The 21,748-nt window shown below is 42.2% G+C and overlaps 1 protein-coding gene across 1 annotated transcript in view; it reads right to left on the reverse strand.

The window, feature by feature from the left end:
* The window catches only part of LOC126473296 (pre-rRNA-processing protein TSR1 homolog), an 86,501-nt gene that overhangs the window by 39,725 nt on the left and 25,028 nt on the right, over positions 1-21,748 (reverse strand). Inside the window, exon 3 of the mRNA XM_050100264.1 lies at positions 19,539-19,764. Coding sequence (XP_049956221.1) covers positions 19,539-19,764 — 226 coding nt within the window. The remainder of the gene's footprint in view (positions 1-19,538; positions 19,765-21,748) is intronic.

Consider the following 21,748-nt stretch of genomic DNA (forward strand, 5'->3'; position numbering starts at 1 on the left):
GTCAAGAAGGCCCTGTCGCATTGTGCAAGTTGGTGGTGGCTCCCTAATAGTGTGGGCTGTGATTACGTGGAACAGACTTGGTCCTCTGATCCAAATGAACTGATCATTGATTGGAAATGGTTATGTTCGCCTACTTGGAAATCAATTGCAGCCATTCATGAAATTCATGTTCCCAAACAACAATGGATTTTTTAAGGATGACAATGTGCTATGCCACCAGGCCACATTTGTTCACAATGGGTTTGAAGAACATTCTTGGCAATTTGAAGGATTTGTCCACCCAGACCACCCAACATGAATCACATTGAACATTTATGGGACGTAATAGAGGGGTCAGTTCACGCATAAAATCCTGCACTGGCAAAACTTTCTCAAATATGGATGGTTATAAAGGTAGTATGGCTCAATATTTCTGCTGGAGACTTCCAATGACTCATTGAGACAATTCCATGTTGATTTGCTGCACTACACTGGGAAAAAGTATTTATAGAAGATTATAACATTGGACAAGGAATTCTGCCCTATGCAAGACACCTTTTCAGTTTCTTTTTATCCAGACATGTTTCAGCACTTTTTGTGCTTTCTTCAGTGGGTTATTTTATTTTCTTACTGTAAAATTGTTGTTACATATTAACACTTAGAGAAACTTTTGGTACAAAATATTTACAATTGTGAATGAATAATTGTTGTAAAATATTATACATCATTTGTTTACAGTTCGCAGATGTGATTTGTATTAACAACCTGATGCATTATATGTTGTTTATTACATTATTTCTAAAGTTCTAGTTATAACTTAATTGGCAAAAGAGTGGATGTAACATTAGTTTATATACCTTACTTGAAGCTATTGGGTATTTATGTTGGTAGCTAGTGGCTCTGAGCACTATGTGACTCAACTTCTGGGGTCATCAGTCGCCTAGAACTTAGAACTAATTAAGCCTAACTAACCTAAAGACATCACACACATCCATGCCCGAGGCAGGATTCGAACCTGCGACCGTAGCGGTCGCTCGGCTCCAGACTGTAGCGCCTAGAACCGCACGGGCACTACAGCCGGCTTGGTAGCTAGTCTACCAAACAGTCTACAACTTGTCATGTGCAAACAGCAAAGCATAATTTTTATTTTGTGTGTGTGTGTGTGTGTGTGTGTTCAGGGCTATTTTATCTACTCTCTTTGCATCATACCTATTCTCCTGTGCAATTTGTTTTATTGTGTTCAGTTCTTGTGTGTAATCGTGTCTGTTCATGGGTGTTTTTGTTCAGTCTGAGTAGTAAATATCTGAAGCTTGTTTCTTTGTGAGTCATGCGATGATTGGATTGGTTATGAATAATGGTGCTGGTGATTGTGGGTTTCCTGCAGATTGTGAATTCATGTTTGTTGTTTCTCTTCTGTATGGCAAGATCTAAGAAATTAAACTTCTGTTTGTGTTTCAGTGGTGAACTGTATTTGTGGGTGGATGGAGTTTACGTTGTCATGAAGTTCTTTTATGCAGGTCTGTGGTTTGTCTATTAATCAAACTAAGTGATCTACATATCTGTCTAGTACCAATATATTATTTTGTACTGTTTTGGTATAACTATTTTGTCAAAGATTTGTTTTTCTATCTGCAGAAAATGTCAGCTATAAGGCCACTGATTGGGGATCCCATAGGTAGTCCATCTTGTTGAGAGAAAAATTTATTGTTGAATGTGAAGTAGTTTTGCTCTGTGATGAGCCTGAGTATGGCTGATATTTCTTGTATGTTGGAGGTTTCTTTGTATGATGTTGATGGTTTCTTCTGTTGGAATGTGTGTACATGGAAATTACGTCAAGTGAAATTAATGTTGCTGTGTTTGGTATGTATTCATTTCTTATTTTTTCTATTAAGTCACTTGAGTTCTTTAGACTTCTGTTTTCTCTGTATTTGTATATTGTCTACAGCAGAGTGTGTGCGTGTTTGGCTAAGTAGTATGTTGGTGCTTGGTAAAGTTTAACAATTGACGTATAGGTCTTCCAGGTTTGTGAACTTGAGACAATGATTTTAGGGTGGGGGCCTTGGAATTTTTCTGTATAATTCTTTTAATCTGTGTTTCTGCAAAAATCATTTCTATGTTTTACAGAGTGTTCTGTAAGTTACTTAGCTATCAGTCTGTTCGGTCACTTCTTAATTCTATGATGTTGTTGCTTTGAATGAATTCTAATGTTTTGTCAATGTATTCCTGTTTGTTTATGACTATGATCGAATTACCCTTGTCAGATTTTGTGATAATGGCTTTTTTCTGTGTCAATTTGTTCTGTAGTTTTCTGTAGGTTTTTTCTTCAGCAGTCCTTGTGTTTTCTTTTATCTCGCCATACACAAGAGAAACAACAAACATGAATTCACAATCTACAGTAAACCCACAATCACCAGCACCATTATTCATGACCAATCCAATCACCCCATAACTCACAAAGAAGCCAGCTTCAGATATTTACTACACAGACTGAACAAACCACCCATGAACAGACATGATTGCACACAAGAGCTGAACACAATAAAACAAATTGCACTGGAGAATGGGTATGATGCAAAGAGAGTAGATAAAATAAACCACAAAATACACAAAACAACACATAACCATGAAACACAAACACAACCAAATGCAACACAACAAATCAGCAGATAGTAAGCAACAAATGGCACATAATGACTTACAACAACAAAGACACACACAGGTTGGGTAATATACTAAAGAAACAAGGACTCAACATAGCATATAGAACCAATAACACAATACAAAGCAGGCTTGGAAGAAATACCACCAACACTGACAAATACAGCCAGTCTGGTAAATACCAACTTACTTGCAACTGCTGTCAGTCTCTACATGTGGGTCAAACATGCAGGAATTTCAGAACCAGGTATACAGAACATGTCAGAGCACTGAAAAGCAACAGCTCACACCCAACTTTCGCAGATCATCTGATAGCACTCAATCACAACCTAACAAACACTGACACTAACTTACAGATCCTTAAAACTAGTAGCAAGTTATACAAAAAATTAACTATGGAAAAAAACTATCACATCCAAAAATAAATAGCCCAAGGAAAGAAAGTATTAAATGAATACGCATCACTGTGCAATAAAACCCTCTTTGTCACACCTTAAGCATATAAATGACACCCACACCAAAACTACTCATGAAAAAAAAAGAACAAAACACACACACACACACACACACACACACACACACACACACACACACACACACACACACACACACACCACAAATGCCAAATACACTTCAAAACTTGCTCGTCTCACGCAGAAAAACACGTCACAAAACAAATGAATACTAGACAGCTACAACAACATGTAATGGCGGCATAAACTCTGCCCGTGTTTGAAAATTTGTAAGAAAGTGTGTTGTTAAACGACCATAAGTCACAAAAATCAGCACATTCGCCCCGCCAAAACATATGAGAAAACACTACGACATCATAGTCATAAGTTACACACAAAGAAACGTGATATATACTTGTTTCCATTCGTAAATGCATAAAAAACAGAGAAATAAAAATTACATTTTGCTGTTTGCAGATGACAAGTTGTACATTGTGTAGCAGGCTAGCTACCAACATAAATACCCAATAGCTTCATGTAAGGTATATAAACTAATGTTACATCCAATTAAGCTTTAACTACAACTTTAAAATATAATGTAATAAACAACATATAGTGCATCAGGTCGTTAATACATATCTCAACTGTGAACTGTAAACAAATGATGTATAATATTTTACAACAATTATTAATTCACAATTGTAAATATTTTGTACCAAAAGTTTCTCTAAATGTTAACATGTAACAACAATTTTACAGTAAGAAAATAAAATAACCCACTGAAAATAACACAAAAAGTGCTGAAAGATTTCTGGGTAAAATGAAACTGAAAAGGTGTCTTGTATAGGGCAGAATTCCTTGTCCTATTTTTATACCAAGTACGGACATAAGAAGAACTGGAATACCACAAGATGATTATAACATTGTTGATAAATAACAGAAAAATTGAATAATTTATAGAGTGTAACAGTTTGTAATACCACTATGATGTAATCACGATATATTTACTAATGGTGAAATTTACTGTACCAATCATCACAAAACCATATAGTAGTGTGTGGTTGAGACTGGGGACTCTTTTTTAGGCTGGTAGACACTGTTTTAAGTTTGTCTTTGTGGAGACTGATTTTTGTGTTGTTCCACTCGCACATATCTCAAATGAATGGAAGTTAAAACAAATATCAAGTTTAATAATTGCAAAGACAAAAGCAACACATCCTACAGTTGAGATAAGGACCTATCAATGGAACAGCTATTTGGTTAATTTAACATTGCTGTCACCATTGTTGGCATGTGGTGGTGTCACAGGTAACGAACCATAACAACCCACCAGCTTGTTGTCCTTATTCAGGGTGTATGTAAAGCCTGGGAACACTTTCAATTATTTATTGCACAAGAACTAAACAATGTACATATGTCATACATATTGCATTTTGAAGAGAATCAATGAAAGCGTTTTTTTTTAATATAAACATTCAATATGCGAAACATGAGTGACCTGGAATACGTGAATATGGTAATCAAATTCTTGCCATACCCGTCCCAGCATGGCATTGTTGACTGTGGCAGTCGCTTCCCATATTCTCTCGGAGCTCTGCTACATCACGTGGTAGAGGCGGTACATACACCAGATCTGGTGATCGGGGAGGCCATTTCATGAAACAGCTCGCTACGCACCTGAACTCACCAGGTTTGCGACTAGCGCTGACTATCGGCAAATTACCGAACTACGCTGTGGCAGTATACAGGGTGATTCAAAAAGAATACCACAACTTTAGGAATTTAAAACTCTGCATCGACAAAAGGCAGAGCTAAGCACTATCTGTCGGCGAATTAAGGGAGCTATAAAGTTTCATTTAGTTGTACATTTGTTCGCTTGAGGCGCTGTTGACCGCTCAACAGAAAGCTTTTTGTGTTATTGAGTACGGCAGAAGCGAATCGACGACAGTTGTTCAGCGTGCATTTCGAACGAAGTATGGTGTTAAACCTCCTGATAGGTGGTGTATTAAACGTTGGTATAAACAGTTTACAGAGAACATCAACTACCCGAGGCGATTGATCGGCCGCCAGGCAGCCCGTGACAGAGCACTTCATCACTGGCCTCCAAGAAGCCCTGATCTTACCCCCTGCGATTTTTTCTTATGGGGGTATGTTAAGGATATGGTGTTTCGGCCACCTCTCCCAGCCACCATTGATGATTTGAAACTGTTACGCCTGATATGCTACAGAGAGTGTGGAACGAGTTGGAGTATCGGGTTGATATTGCTCGTGTGTCTGGAGGGGGCCATATTGAACATCTCTGAACTTGTTTTTGAGTGAAAAAAAACCTTTTTAAATACTCTTTGTAATGATGTATAACAGAAGGTTATATTATGTTTCTTTCATTAAATACACATTTTTAAAGTTGTGGTATTCTTTTTGAATCACCCTGTACATGAAAAAAAACTTTCAGGGGTTGTCTTCAAACTGACATATGTATGATATATGTACAATGTTTGTGCAATAAATAATTGAAAGTGTTTCCAAACTCTATGTACCCTGTATTACGATACAAGTTTTTAATGAATTACACTCCCGGAAATTGAAATAAGAACACCATGAATTCATTGTCCCAGGAAGGGGAAACTTTATTGACACATTCCTGGGGTCAGATACATCACATGATCACACTGACAGATCCACAGGCACATAGACACAGGCAACAGAGCATGCACAATGTCGGCACTAGTACAGTGTATATCCACCTTTCGCAGCAATGCAGGGTGCTATTCTCCCATGGAGACGATCGTAGAGATGCTGGAATGTAGTCCTGTGGAACGGCTTGCCATGCCATTTCCACCTGGCGCCTCAGTTGGACCAGCGTTCGTGCTGGACGTGCAGACCGCGTGAGACGACGCTTCATCCAGTCCCAAACATGCTCAATGGGGGACAGATCCGGAGATCTTGCTGGCCAGGGTAGTTGACTTACACCTTCTAGAGCACATTGGGTGGCACGGGATACATGCGGACGTGCATTGTCCTGTTGGAACAGCAAGTTCCCTTGCCGGTCTAGGATGGTAGAACGATGGGTTCGATGACGGTTTGGATGTACCGTGCACTATTCAGTGTCCCCTCGACGATCACCAGTGGTGTACGGCCAGTGTAGGAGATCACTCCCCACACCATGATGCCGGGTGTTGGCCCTGTGTGCCTCGGTCGTATGCAGTCCTGATTGTGGCGCTCACCTGCACGGCGCCAAACACGCATACGACCATCATTGGCACCAAGGCAGAAGCGACTCTCATCGCTGAAGACGACACGTCTCCATTCGTCCCTCCATTCACGCCTGTCACGACACCACTGGAGGCGGGCTGTACGATGTTGGGGCGTGAGCGGAAGACGGCCTAACGGTGTGTGGGACCGTAGCCCAGCTTCATGGAGACGGTTGAGAATGGTCCTCGCCGATACCCCAGGAGCAACAGTGTCCCTAATTTGCTGGGAAGTGGCGGTGCGGCCCCTATGGCACTGCGTAGGATCCTACGGTCTTGGCGTGCATCCGTGCGTCGCTGCGGTCCGGTCCCAGGTCGACGGGCACGTGCACCTTCCGCCGACCACTGGCGACAACATCGATGTACTGTGGAGACCTCACGCCCCACGTGTTGAGCAATTCGGCGGTACGTCCACCCGGCCTCCCGCATGCCCACTATACGCCCTCGCTCAAAGTCCGTCAACTGCACATACGGGTCACGTCCACGCTGTCGCGGCATGCTACCAGTGTTAAAGACTGCGATGGAGCTCCGTATGCCACGGCAAACTGGCTGACACTGACGGCGGCGGTGCACAAATGCTGCGCAGCTAGCGCCATTCGACGGCCAACACCGCGGTTCCTGGTGTGTCTGCTGTGCCGTGCGTGTGATCATTGCTTGTACAGCCCTCTCGCAGTGTCCGGAGCAAGTATGGTGGGTCTGACATACCGGTGTCAATGTGTTCTTTTTTCCATTTCCAGGAGTGTAGATGGAATGAGAATTTTAAAAACACTTCAGTACACTAGTCTACACTTTGAATAGAATATTCAAATACAGCTGACTTTGAAGTTCTTGAGGAACATTCCTACAGCCATTCTTTCTGCATATGACAGCTTCATCTGCACAGATGATGAGTTGGCTGAAAAAATGATAAATTATGTGGCTGAAGAACTACTGCTGGATTCGGATGATGAACATGTCCACCAGCCAGATGACATTGATCAAATAGTTTGATAAACAGTTTTGAAGGATTCACAAATGCACTAAAGGACACACAATTAAAATCATTTTTGAAATATAAAATTAATGTGGCTGTAATTAAAAATCTCCCCAATATCCTTAGTACAGTTATGCCGAGTTCACGCCTGCCACTGTATTGAATGTATGATGTACCAGCAGGATACACTAATTGCAGGCAGTTGCAATAGACCCTTATTATTATATAGCCACGGGAATAGCCTGCATTGGTTTCTGTCAAAGTGAGGTTATCGAAGGTGTTATCAGCATTTATGCTCAAAAAGTTTCTAAGTTACTGTTTCTAAATGCTATACAAACTAGCTGTCAACACACATGCAATTAAATGGGGCCTCCACAGTTGTAAGACAAAGAGCTGTAATGGCATCAGTGAACTACCTTACAACAAACAACATACTCCTATCAGAAAAAGAGTAAAAGTTAAGAAACTAGAGGTAACTGTTTTCTGTTCTTTGTTTCTATGCATCATGAACCAGTCCTCTATAGGTAGGCCTACGTGGTTGCCTTTCCCTTATTTTATGTATTTTTACAGCATACTATTCTCACAATACACCCACTCTTTCTGGTTCTCAGCACAATTTTATTATCAGAATTAGTTTAAAATATTTTCACTACACATATTAACCTTCTTTTGCTGTGAGATTTCTATTATGTTTTGCATTTCTGTCATTCAATTTCTAATCTAAATAATTTCACATGTATTTTGGTTCTTGCTTCCCCATCACCAAGTATGGTTCACAATTAAAAGACACTATACGTATGATGCTTGTGAGGAAGTGCAGCAACACACTAATGAGGAAAAGGCTAGTTGGCTGGCTGGCTGGCTGGCTGGTTGGTTGGTTGGTTGGTTTAAAAGAAAGGGGAAGGGGCCAAACTACGAGGTCATCGGTCCCTTGTTCCAAAGGAAACAATGCCATAAGGGTGAGAATAGGACAATGAAACTTACAACACGAAACAGAATGAAAGGAAAAACCACAACAACGACTGAAGGGCAACAACAACAACTGAAGGGCAACAAACACTTAAATGCACAAAATGGGACAAGAAAACCACAAAGACACAAATACAGGTACAAGAGGGTAAAACAAGAAAGCAGGTTACAACGGCTGGCTGACCATGAGGGTAAAAAGGAAAAGCCAGCCACTCTGCAACACATTAAAAGCTCCACCCTGAAACCACAAGGGTGCACGACACACAGGGACAAAGGAAATGCGCTAAGACTTAGAGCAAATGATAAAACTCACCCTCATGAATAAAACTTAAGACTAAGCTGCTGTTGAGGCATTGTTGCCCAACACTGAAAGTAGGGTGCTGGGAAAGTTAAAATTCAACCGCAGAGTGGTTAAAAGTGGGCAGTCTAGCAAGAGATGGACGACCGTCATTTGTGAACCACAGAGGCATCAAGGTGGTGGTGCATACTGAGGTTATTCCATTCCATCTCCCAAAGCTGCAAAACCTTGTGGCATAATACTGAATGCAGGTCAGTTTCGGAGAAGTCGATCTCCGTAACGGTTTCCACATAGCCCGTTTGGCCAACCTGTCGACAAGTTCCTTGCCTGGGATTCCAACGTGACCTGGGGTACAGACAAACAGCACTGAATGACTGGACCATTCCAGGGCAGAGATGGACTCCCGGATGTTTGCTACCAAAGGACGGTGAGGGTAATACTGATCAATAGCTTGTAGGTTGCACAAGGAGTCAGTACACAGGAGAAATCACTCGCCTGGGCATGTGCGGATGTGATCAAGAGCACGAGATATGGCTGCCAGCTCTGCAGTGAAAACACTGCAGCCATCTGGCAAGGAATGCTCTTCTATATGTCCTCCATGAACATAGGCAAAGCCAACATGATCATCATCCATCAAGCCATCAGTGTAAACCACTTCATGGCCATGGTACATGTCGAGAATCGAGGGGAAGTGACAGTGCAGAGTCGCAGGGTTAACTGAGTCCTTAGGACCATGTGAAAGATAAAGGCGAAGCCGCGGACTAGGTGTACACCATGGAGGTGTTCGTGAATGAACCTTAAGTATAGCTGGTAAAGGCAAGGATTCCAGTTTGAAGAGAAGGGATCACACACGAACTGCACTTGTAAGCCCTGACCTGTGCCGGAGAAGGAGATGGTAATTCAGATGCGCAGGAGAACGTGTGTAACATAACTGGCCAGCAGCTGTGCGTGCCTAAACTGCAATGGAGGGACTCTGGCCTCCACCATGATGCTGGGCATCGGACTCATCCTTAAAGCTCCACAGTGGTGTACTGGGTCGAGTAAACGAAATGCTGAGGGTGCCACCAAACCATAAACCACACTCCCACAGTCAAGGCGGGATTGAACAAGGGCTCTGTAGAGCTGCAGCAGCGTAGAGCGATCTGCACCCCAGTTGGTGATGCTCAGGCAGCGGAGGGCACTGAGGTGCTGCCAGCACTTCTACTTAAGCTGACTGAGGTGGGGAAGGCAAGTCAATCGGGTGTCAAAAACCTTTCCTAAGAATCGATATATCTCCACTATGGTGAGTGGACCGTCATTAAGGTAAAGTTCTGGTTCGGGATGAATGATACGACGCTGACAGAAGTGCATAACACACGACTTTGCAACTGAAAACTGGAAACCATGGGCTAGAGCCCATGACAGTGCCTTGTGGATGGCTCCCTGTAGGCACTGCTCAGGAACACCGGTACTGGTAAAGCAGTATGAAATGCAGAGAAGTCGTCTGCATACAGAGAAGGTGAGACGGATGGCCCTACAGCTGCTGCTAGACCATTAATGGCCACTAAAAATAGAGATACACTCAATAAAGAGCCCTGCAGGACCCCATTCTCCTGGAAATGGGGGGAACTATGGGAGGCACCAACTTGGACACGGAAAGTACGAAGTGACAGGAAATTGTGGATAAAAATTTGGATCAGGCCGCGGAGATACCTCTTGTATAATGTGGCAAAGATATGATGTCGCCAGGTGGTGCCATACAGTTTTCGTAAATAAAAAAAGACTATAACCAGGTGTTGGTGTCTGGAAAAGGCTGTTCAGATGGCAGACTCGAGGGACACAAGATTATCAGTGGTAGAGCGACCCAGGCGAAAGCCACCCTGACATGGAGCCAGTAGGCCACCTGACTCTAGAACCAAATCCAACTGCCGACACACCGTACGTTCCAGCAGCTTACAAAGAACACTGGTGAGGCTAATGGGCTGATAGCTATACACATCAAGTGGGTTTTTACTGGGTTTACCACCGGAATGATGGTACTCTCCCGCCATTGTGATGGAAAGACACCATCACGCGAGATCCGGTTGAAGTTTACGAGGAGATGTCGCTTGTCATCAGACGAGAGATGTTCAATCATCTGACTGTGGATACAATCTGGCCCAGGAGCTGTGTTGGGCAATGTGCAAGGGCACTGAGGAGCTGCCACTCTGTAAATGGGGCATTATAGGGTTCACTGTGGCATGTAGTGAACGAGAGGACTTTCCTTTCCAACTGCCGTTTGAGGGTGCAAAAGGCTGGGGGGTAATTCTCCAATGCAGAGGCTCGAGCATAATGCTCAGCAATCATGTTTGTGTCGGTAGATAACATGCCGTTGAAGTTAATGCCAGGGACACCTGTTGCGGTCTGGTACCCAAAAAGACGTCTGATCTTCGTCCAGACTTGGGACGACCCAATGGTCGAGACATATCTCTCCCAACACTCCTGCTTTCATCTTTTGAAAAGCTGGCGAATGAGGGCATGGAGCCACTTAAAGGCTATGAGGTGCTCCAGGGAAGGGTGCTGCTTATGGCGTTGTAGAGCTCGCTGGCGCTCCTTAATTGCCTCAGCAACTTCCGGTGACCACCAAGGGACTATCATTTGCTGGGGCATCCTGAAGAGGGAGGGATCGCGTTTTCCACCACAATAACGATTGTTGTAGTCACCTGCTCAACCATCACATCAATGTTACCATGTGGGGGAAAGTCAACGGTGACTGCAGATGTGAAAGTATTCCAGTCTGCCTTGTTTAAAGCCCATCTGGACAGGCATTTGTGGGCCTGATGCCGGGGCAGTGACAGGAAGATGGGGAAGTAGTCACTACCACACAGGTCATCATGTGCTCTCTAGTGGATAGATGGGAGTATTCTTGGGCTGCAAATGGATAAATCAATGACGGAGTAACTACCACAAGCCACACTAAAATGTGTGGCGGCCCCAGTACTTAAGAGGCAGTTCGACATCTCTGCATTGGCCAGTAAGGGCAGTGTCACTCCTCAAGGGGTTATGGGCGTTAAAATCTCCCAAAAGTAGGAAAGGTTTAGTGAGTTGATCAATCAGTGCAGCTAATATATTCAGGGGTACTGCACCATCTGGAGGAAGATATATATTGCAGACAGACATTTCCTGTCATCCTTATTCTGACAGCCACAGCTTCAAGAGGGGTTTGAAGGGGCACAGTTTCATTAGAGGCTGAGTTTAGGACATACACCTGACACTTGTTTATAGTTGCTACGGTTCCTGCTATATCCCATATAGCCACGGAGAGCAGGGGTCCGCATTGCCAGGAACTAGGTTTCCTGGAGGGCAATGCAGAGAGCAGGTGTAAAGCTTAACAGTTGCCGTAGCTCAGCCAGGAGGTGGAAAAAATTACCACAATTCCACTGGAGGATGACATCATCATGAGACTGGGAAGGCATGGAACATTCAATGGAGTAGTTTATACCCCAGAGTCACCTGCTGCCACCGACTTATTGTCTGAGCAGTTTATAACCAATGTGTCTGAGGGTCTGGTGAGATCTAGGTCCTCAGCGGATGCCAAAATCTCCACCCCATCCTCAGACACAGAGCTTGTAGGTAGCGGTGGTGTGGGTGCCACTACAATTTCCTTGGTCTTAGGGGTTTTCTTTTTGGATTTCTCTCGCTGCTCCTTGGGTTTCCCTGGCTGGGAGGACTTCACTGGCTCAGTATCCGGGACTGAGGATGATCGTGAAGCCCTACGACCAGCTGCTTTTGGGCTCTTCAGCCACTGGCGGGTGTCAACTTTCCTACTAGCAGAATCCAGGGAAGGGAATGATCCAAGGGATCTCTTCCTAGCGAGAGAAGCCAAAGAAGACTTATGCTTCTCTGGCTTAGAAGGGGGGACGAATGTCGCCAATGGTTGGGGCGGTGTTGCTCCCGAAGTAGGTGGTGCAGGAGCTACAGGGAGGGAAATGCCCCACACCATCAAGGGGGCAGGTGTAGTCTTCCGGCTCTGAGGGGTGACTGGGGTTGGCAGAGCTGATGGTGCCAGAATTGTAGCAGCAGTGTAAGATGATGTCATACGCACAGGATGTTGGCGTTCAAATTTTCTCTTATTCTCAGTGTAGGTCAGTCGGTCCAGAGTTTTGTACTCCATGACTTTCCTTTCTTTCTGGAGAATCCTGCAGTCTGGCAAAAAAGGCAAATGGTGCCCTCTGCAGTTGACACAGATGGGAGGCGGGGCACATGGACTATTGGGATGTGATGGGCATCCACAATTTCGACATGTGATGCTGGAAGTACAGCGGGAAGACGTATGACTGAACTTCCAGCACTTAAAGCACCGCATCGGGGGAGGGATATAGGGCTTTACATCACAGCCGTAGACCATCATCCTGACCTTCTTGGGCAATGTATCACTCTTGAAGGCCAAGATGAAGGCACCGGTGGCAACCTGACTACCCCTCAGACCCCAGTGAACACGCTGGACGAAATATACACCTTGCCACTCTAAATTGGCATGCAGCTCATTGTCAGACTGCAAAAGAAGGTCCCTGTGAAATATGATACCCTGGCCCATACTTAAGCTCTTATGGGGCATGATTGTTACAGAAACATCCCCCGGTTTGTCACAAGTGAGTAACGCCCGTGACTGGACAGAGGATGCTGTTTTGATGAAGACTGACCCCAATCTCATCTTGGACAAGCCCTCCATCTCCCCAAACTTCTCCTCTAAATGCTCAACAAAAAACTGAGGTTTCATTGCCATGAAAGATTCCCCCCCAACAGCTCTTGAACATACAAGGTACCGGGACGAATAAGATCCGCTGCCATCCTTAGCCTGATGTTCCTCCCATGGTGTGGCCAGGGAGGGGAACGATTTGGAGTCATACTTCTCTGCGTTGAATTGAGCTCGTGAATGCTTAGAGTGTGCTGGTGTTTCACCACCAGCAAGAGATGATGGACTATGCTTCATCATGTGTGATCCGCCCTGATGCCACCCACTCCGACCAATGGCCCTCCCCACGGGCGCAACCCAGCCGCAGCAAAGGCCACCTGGCAGGATGGCCATTGCTGGGAGTCCCGATGCCCCAGGGGGATGGGCATCTACCCCTTGGCATACGTGGGGAGTTAACGGTGCAGGCATCAGCAGGGCGATCCCTGTGTAGTCAGGGGGCTACAACCAACAGGGTACATGGCGGCCCAACCACAATGGACTGGCTACTGTGCTGGATATCAGGTGGAAAGAAGTCCATGGTCATCATTGCATAGTTAATGGTGGAAACACACCCAGGGAGGTGTCCTCACTCAGGAGATGGAGAATGGGCAAGACTGCAATGCGACGGACAGAAAGTGGGCTAAAGATATCAATGCACGATGGACACAATGCGCCACGTAAGGCGCTGTTCCCCAATTGGTTTACTCTTCGGGAAAATTTTTAAGAATGGAGGTCAAACCCTACAGGGGACCATCAAAAAGGCCGAAACGTGTGAAACTCCTTTTAGTCGCCTCTTACAACAGTCAGGAATACCTCAGGCGTATTCTTACCCCAGGACCCGCAGGTGGACAGCATGTTAGTCACCACAAAAATGCAAATGAGCTTTTTCTTTTCTATGACAACAGAAGCCCTTTCATAGATCTTCACACATGAGAAGAGTTCACAAAATTTCATTGGACTGTTCTTCTTCATCCACCCTATAACCTGGATCTCACACCCGATTTCCGACTGTTTGGCCCAATGAAGAAAGCAATCCACAGGCAGTTAGTGGATGGTGACGTATGGCTGTCAAATTGAACAGAGACTATGTTGAAAAACAGGTCTTGAAGCCAAAAGATTGGGGAATAATATGATGTATTGGAATTTGGAATAAATCCAACCTGCTTTTAGAAAAAAAATGCCTGCATTACTTACTGAACACCTCTCATAATATTTATAACTTTTTTGACCATGAAGCAATGACAGGGTGTCCACACGGACAAGGAAAAAAAATTCCCGGATTCCCCAGCTAAAAATACAGTTTCTCCCAGATGAAAACACACTTTTTCCGTTTTATTGACAGTATATTTTCCCTCGGAACTGTAAAACTTATCAATCCTTCTGAATGGTGTTTTTATACACGGGCAAAGAATTTCCCGGCACTTTAGAAAATGAAACTCAGGGAAGAAAACCCCTTTTGGAAAGTTCTTTGATGTGCAGGAACATGTACGCTGCATATTTTCGTATTACAAAAGTATAAATTCGAATTCCACCGAACACCGCATGTTACTTTCCGAACCACTGTAATCGATATTGTGATGTGCTTTTGTAAGCCAGTCATAGCTCATGTCACGTGATCTCGCCAGTCCATGACAGCGGATATTCAGACCCCAGCACACATGATGTAATCAGCTAATAACAACAACATTGTTAAATAGTGCGGAAACAGGAAAAGTTAATGTTTTAAATTAATATACATAGTGTTGCTACAAGAAAAGCAAAGCTTTCACATATAACATTTGTCTCTAAGGTTAATAAGCTGCAAGAGAAGCTAAGCTTTCACATATAATGTTGATCTTTTTTGCGCGTGTTACACTTTAAGATATATCACACAAATGTGCCAGTAAAATTTTTAGCCGAATCCAGTGAATTGTCCTTAAAGTTTTCCACAAGTAAATTAGCTACCGCAGAGGAGATTCTCATAGCACTACATCAATTTGCTCATAACAACAACATGAATGTGTGATCTTCTGGGCTCGAAATACTTCTAAATGGCTTGCCATCAAACGCTCTGTGATTTAAGAAGTTCATCGTACATTTTCGCACATAGTTCACCTTGTGTAAAAGGAAATTTACTTTTTTCAAACCATCATTCGCAATATTTTCCTGCGATCTGTTAGAAATAGGTTCGTTTCAGTATTTGTCAGAGAGTGGCAGATAACAGGCGCCACCGCGCTTTGGCAGGTGCTATGACGCAGGAAGCCCGTATGTTCGTACGTGTAAAACATTAAAAAGAGCTTACATTATGTCATAAAAGAAAAAAAGACATCAGAGGATCCCCCAAAAGCATCGGAATTTCATGAACCATACTAAAATGGCACATTCAAAGTGCATACTTAAGGAGCACATTCGTATATCCAGATTCCCAATGAAGTAGGCCTCAACCTGATATTAAGCTTTTCAGTATGGGTTTCGTCATGTAAATTTTCTTGGAGTACCAGTACTATATCGACTCATTTTTGATTCTTTATTATGCTGTAATGCCACACGTGCTAGAAGATGAAAACGTGCACTTGAAATGGAGCTAGCAATTGAAATTAGCCAATAGTGTGGAACCAAACACTTCGTTTCAAACATATTGACTGGCTCAGCATAAAAGGTTAATAAAAACCAAATTTCTTTAGCAAACCGACAAAAATAACTACATTGTTCTACAAGGCAATTAATGCACAACTGTCAGAAAAGTGGAAAAAATAAATAAAATCTGAAACTAATAACATATATCAGCCATCCGTAATTATGTGAATGTATTTTAATTCACTTGATAGCTCTCGGCCACAGAAATCCGTTTTGTTTTCATTTGACGTAAGAGCAGTAAACAAAGATGAAAGAGCAAAATCACTAAATGTAAACATGGGTTACATGGAGACTACACACTTCCCCATTGTAACTCCAACTGCTCTGCGCATCAGCCGCCGACCTACGATATTTCCGAACCGGGGCAATACTTAGACCCCCGCCCCTCCTCCCTCGAGCGTTTGAGATACGACGTCGGAACTTTAAAAAAATCGAGTTTTCAAAAATATGTTCATTTTGTAGCGGACATCTTTCTGAAGATGTCTGATGCATATGTCCGAGGAAATGTATGACATGTTATTTGCTCTTAAGTGTGCCAGAGTGCAGTGCCACCTCTCTTCACACAGCATTCTTCTATCGCACGTCACTGTATTTCGCTCCCTGGAATTGAAGCATGTATATTTATATTTTGTACTGGATGCTATCAAACTATAATCAGGACAGTGGAAATTAAAATGTCCTGTGGTGCCTCTCCTGCTCCCAGTCGTCCGGTTCGACATCCTGCCCTCTTTTTTTTAAAAAAAAGAAGAAGAAGAAGAAGAAGAAGAAGAAGAAGAAGAAAGAAAAAAAAACCTTGCAATTAATACTGGATGGAATTATTTGTAATCGGGAGAACAAGAACTCCAGAAAATTTGCACTCTTTATTGCCTGTTAACTAAGAACTTTCTGTTTTAAGTGACATAAAATTAAATATAGGATACATAAAACCAGTAAAGACAAGAGACGAGCAAGACAGTACACATTTATTCAATCCTTAGCTCCTAGCATTGTTTTCTCTCTAATATTGCTACAGCTTTACATGGTGTGCTTTCCTTTCTGCAAAAGAATCTATTACCTCATCAAAGTTAGTCAAACATTTAGCTACATGAAAAATTGAAATATCGTTCTCCAATACTGAGTAAGCTATTAATACAAATAGTATCCAAGACTGGTGTGGTTTCTCGATCTGATTACGCCTATTTTGTCAGTGTCTGCTTTATAAAACAAAATAGGGCTTTCTAACACTGCAGAAATTGTAACACACACCAAATAAACGAGACTGTTTTTGTAACATGACAGAATATAATTCATGAAGACCAGCATAAAATGCCTATTAGGCCTACTACAAGCAAAAAGCTTTATATTAGAAAATAGTTTCACATTTCATGCATACGCTCCAGTTTCTCGAGCATGAGATAAAAAAGCAGTAGTACAACATTTTTATGTAAATTTGGAATTGTCAATATCTTCCCTAATTTGTGTGACGTCCCTGTTTCTTCTCCTTCCTCTTTCTAATAAACAATTTTGTCATGACTAATTCTGGAACTATTCTTGCCTTTGTCAAAACTTATACGCCGATTAACTTCACTAACTGTGCCAGAATCACCGGTTTAGTTATCCCTGATCTGGTTAGGCATTTATATTTTCGTGCAAACCTACTTCCAGAATAGAACTTAAGCGGCTGCTAGACGGGGACCATACAACTGGCCTTTACTAGTGTAGCGATCTGGCCAAAAATTTTCTGACAAAATTTCATTTTCTTGGATACACCGAGAAGATAGTACGTAATCTTTCTTACCTGTTATTCCTGTTAGTCGTTTATTTCCACTCTGGTAGTGTGACTCTATGGATTTCGCTAGTAATTATAACAATGCTTATCATTTGCAAACCCAATCAACAATATCATCAGACAGCGATTGGCGTTCACTCGTTCGGCTTTACTCCGCTCAGCTCGTATAGTCCGGTCCCTTTTGCCTGCAGGAAAGTTTAGTTCTAGATGCGAGGAGGATTCCCCTGTCAGACATCACGTACACTATGCACGCATTAAAAAAATCAGCTTATGATTCATTCAGAAATCAACGTACAGAGGGTGTTCAGAAACCAACAGGGATGCGTTTCAAAATCATATGAGTAATCGATAGTCCAACGTGGGCCGGATGCTAGGCGCTTTGTGAAACAAGGTTTTTTCTCCTGAAGAATATGAATTTGGCGCTCCCCCCACAATTGTCTCCCGGGTCAGATACCTCGGTTAGCCGACCCCCCCCCCCCCCCCACCTTCCTCTCAGATATCCGTGCCTGATGCGCATGCTGCGCGAATCTGGCAGCTTGGACGCAGCAGTAAAATTTTTCCCGGTTGCATCTAGCTGCTTGCTGCGACTGCTTACACAGCCAACAGGCACATTTCTGTAGCCAGAAGGGGGAGAAGGTACAACTGTACCTCATACGCCACTCAACTGCGCATGGATACAAGCCCACTCGTAACTGCTAAAACACATTTAATGTAGACAGTTGTGGCGTCACGCTCATTGGAAGCAATTTGTTGTCATGAAGCATTACATAGTCTTCCTAAAGCCTTTGTCACATTTTGCTGTTGGCAAACAGCTGTGTTTTGTTATTGTACATGGCACATTTCCTTTGCAACTTATGTTTTATTTTCATATTTTTTTCTCATTCTCGTTTTATTGTTGCAGTACTATTCTGCAGTAGCAGGATACAGTAATATCCTTTGTTAGAGTATCGATTCTTACCAGTCAAAATTTAAAAAAATTTAACTAAAACAACGTAAATTCCCGGAATTCTAAAAAATTCCCGGGTTTTTCCAGGTTTTCTCCCGGATGAATAAATTCCCGGGTTTTCCCCCGGATCTCCCGGTTGTCCCGGGTCGTATACACCCTGAATGAAGGAACAGGATGAAAATTTCAAAATAGAAACATAGGTGCAAGGGCAACATATACTGGTATTATGTTTCCCATAACACACTGCATTTCTACTCAAAACTAAGCAAACCATATGACAAATATTAAATGGAATGTACAACTAGCTGGCATCGATTTTGGGTTACAGATAGTGAAAATTATGAAAGTGAATAAAATAGCAGAAAGGAGAATAATGACTTCTTACATATCAGACTTAGAAATAACTTATAAGAAAGGAAACAATTTTTTTTAATCTTTAAGATGGAAGGTTATACAGGACAGACAAAAGAAGGGAGACATCAACAATAAATTGGTGCAGGCGAAGAAAACTTTCTTTAAAAAAGTGGATCTGTTGGCATCATCAGATATTGACACAAAATTAAAGAATAAGTTTCTAGAACAAAATTCCAAAAGTATTGTCTTGTATGGGTGTGAAACATAGACTGTGGGAAAAATCAGAAAAAATGAAACCGGAAATATTTGGAATGTGGAAGTACAGAGGGATTTTAACAATGAAAGTGATGGATAATGAAATGAAATTGTACTAAAAATATAAATGAAGGGAGCTGCCTATGGAAAACAATTACCAGAAGAACACAAGGGCTAGCGACAAAAATCTTCTAACCAATCGAGAAAGAGTGGTCATGGTGCTAAAACGAGCAGTCAAGGGGACAATTTGTAGAGACAGAAAAACAAGTTTATGTGTTGATTTCATCACAATTTCTATGAAAATTATTCAGTACAGTATCAGTAAATACCTTAATTGGTACATTGTCTAGATGTGTTACAGCAACAACTGGTGTCGGCAATCCTTGAGCCATTGCAGCTGTGAGTAGTACTTCTCCTGTTGTATCTAAGCCTTCAGCTTCATCAGCTGATAGGAGAAACAATACTGTATCCGATACTTTCAAGGCATCCAATACACCATACAAGTCACCATGTCTTGGGCATACTATAGTAAACCGCTGTTTCAGTCGAGGAATGCTAGAGACAGGACAAAAACAATACAATTACTTTTTTATGTATGTCACTTGAACTTTTCTAGCAGTAGTGAAAATAATTGTACATTATTCTGGGACAAAAAGGTGTGTACAGCTGCAACACTTGATACAAGATGTAGATACTGACATAAAACACTTAAATAACTATTAAAAGAAAAAAAATATGAATATTTGCTGGGCATCAAGAGGTGGCAGGAAATACTGCTAGTGCCACAACCATCTACATTAATAAAAGTGAGATAAGCTATTGCCTTTATTGAGGAATCATTTCAGTATTCAGGAAGCAAAATGAAAGAAGGAAAAACAGAGTTTCATATTCTGTCGACAAGGCCATTAGAGAGTGAGGAAAAGCTTGGATTCGACAAAGATGGAGAACAACTTCATCCATGTTCCGTCAAGCGAGCCCATCTCACCATTCAACATTAACAAATTTATGACAATCATGATAAACCTCTTGATACTTGGCTGGAGATTTGAACACTCCTCATCTGAATTAAAGTCTGAGTGCCTTCAACATCACACCACCTAACTTTGTCATGTAATGCAGTTTGACAAAACTGTGGGGAAAAAATGCTACCTAAATCAGGCTTCAAACATATTATGGACAAATTTTTGGGTAATCACACTAGATATTCTGATTCAACCTTAAAGTAATATTGTATTTGGGAAAATTAAGTACAGCCACTATCATCACAAGAAGTGGAATGAAGCTGTCTCATGTAACTTGAGATGTCATCTAGACAGATATCTATAAATGGAGCATGTTTATTGGAATCTGTGGTGGAGTGAGACACTGACAAGTTACAGGTCTGGACAAAAATGTGGAACCACCATAAACACAACATATTAACATGCCAAATATGGCATAGGAAAAACTTTGACATTCAAAACAACTCCCAGTCATCTTGGAATGGATAAATACAGATCCTAGATGTAAAAGGTGATTATTCAAGTTTATGACAGGTGATCACATTAATGTGAATGGACAGTGAATGTTCCCTTTGAGAAAGGTGAAGGAAGATCGCCATGCAATTGTGGATTGTTTTATGGTATGTAGCTTGCTCATAACGGCCACAGTGAGCCATTTTTTGTTCCAAGTCTCCCAAAGCTAGACATTAATACGTAGCAATTTCAGTTGATGAGGAATGTGGATAGTGATCAGTCACCCCTCTCTCCAATGTAGACCACAAATGCTCAACAATACTGATACCTGGTGACTGGTGGCCAGAGGAGATGCAAAAATTCATCCTTGTGCTCACAAAACCAGTCCTGGACAATGCAAGCTATGTGAACAAGGGCCATATCTTGGAAAGCAGCATTGCCACTGGAGAGAAAATATTGTACTATGGGATGGATATTATGAGCCAAAATGACCACATAATCCTTGGCGGTAATGTATCTTCAGAGTATCCATGGGACCCATGGAATACCACAATATGGCCACCCAAATCATCAACCAATCCCCACCATGGTTCATTCCTGGGGCAAATGTGGTCAGAAGATGGAAACAGTGTGCAATAAGACTCATCCAAACAAATTACTTTCTTCCATTGCTCCACAGACCAGATTTAAAGGCTTTTGGAAGCATGTTTTCCAGTTACGGTCATTTGCACCACTGACGAGTGCTTTTGGGATTCCAGCTCAATTTGCAAACCCCTGCTTAATAATCTCTCTTTATTTTTTTATGTTGAAGGTATTTGTGAGTGTGACATTCACTTCTGCAGTGACTTTGGCAGCTGTTGTCCTCTATTTTTTTGTAACAATGCTTTTCAATGACTGTCTGTCATGATTGTTCAACACACAATTTCGTCCATGTTGTGACATAGTAGATGATTATTTTTTCCACTTTCTCTGTACGCAATATAAATCTTCAATATGGTGTCTCTTGAAACTCCAAACACATTAGCTACTTTGGTTATGGAAGCACCTACCATGTGAGCACCAACAAATTACCCACATCTGAGGTC

The sequence above is a fragment of the Schistocerca serialis genome, chromosome 4 (genome assembly GCF_023864345.2).
Source record: "Schistocerca serialis cubense isolate TAMUIC-IGC-003099 chromosome 4, iqSchSeri2.2, whole genome shotgun sequence".
NCBI lineage: Eukaryota > Metazoa > Arthropoda > Insecta > Orthoptera > Acrididae > Schistocerca > Schistocerca serialis.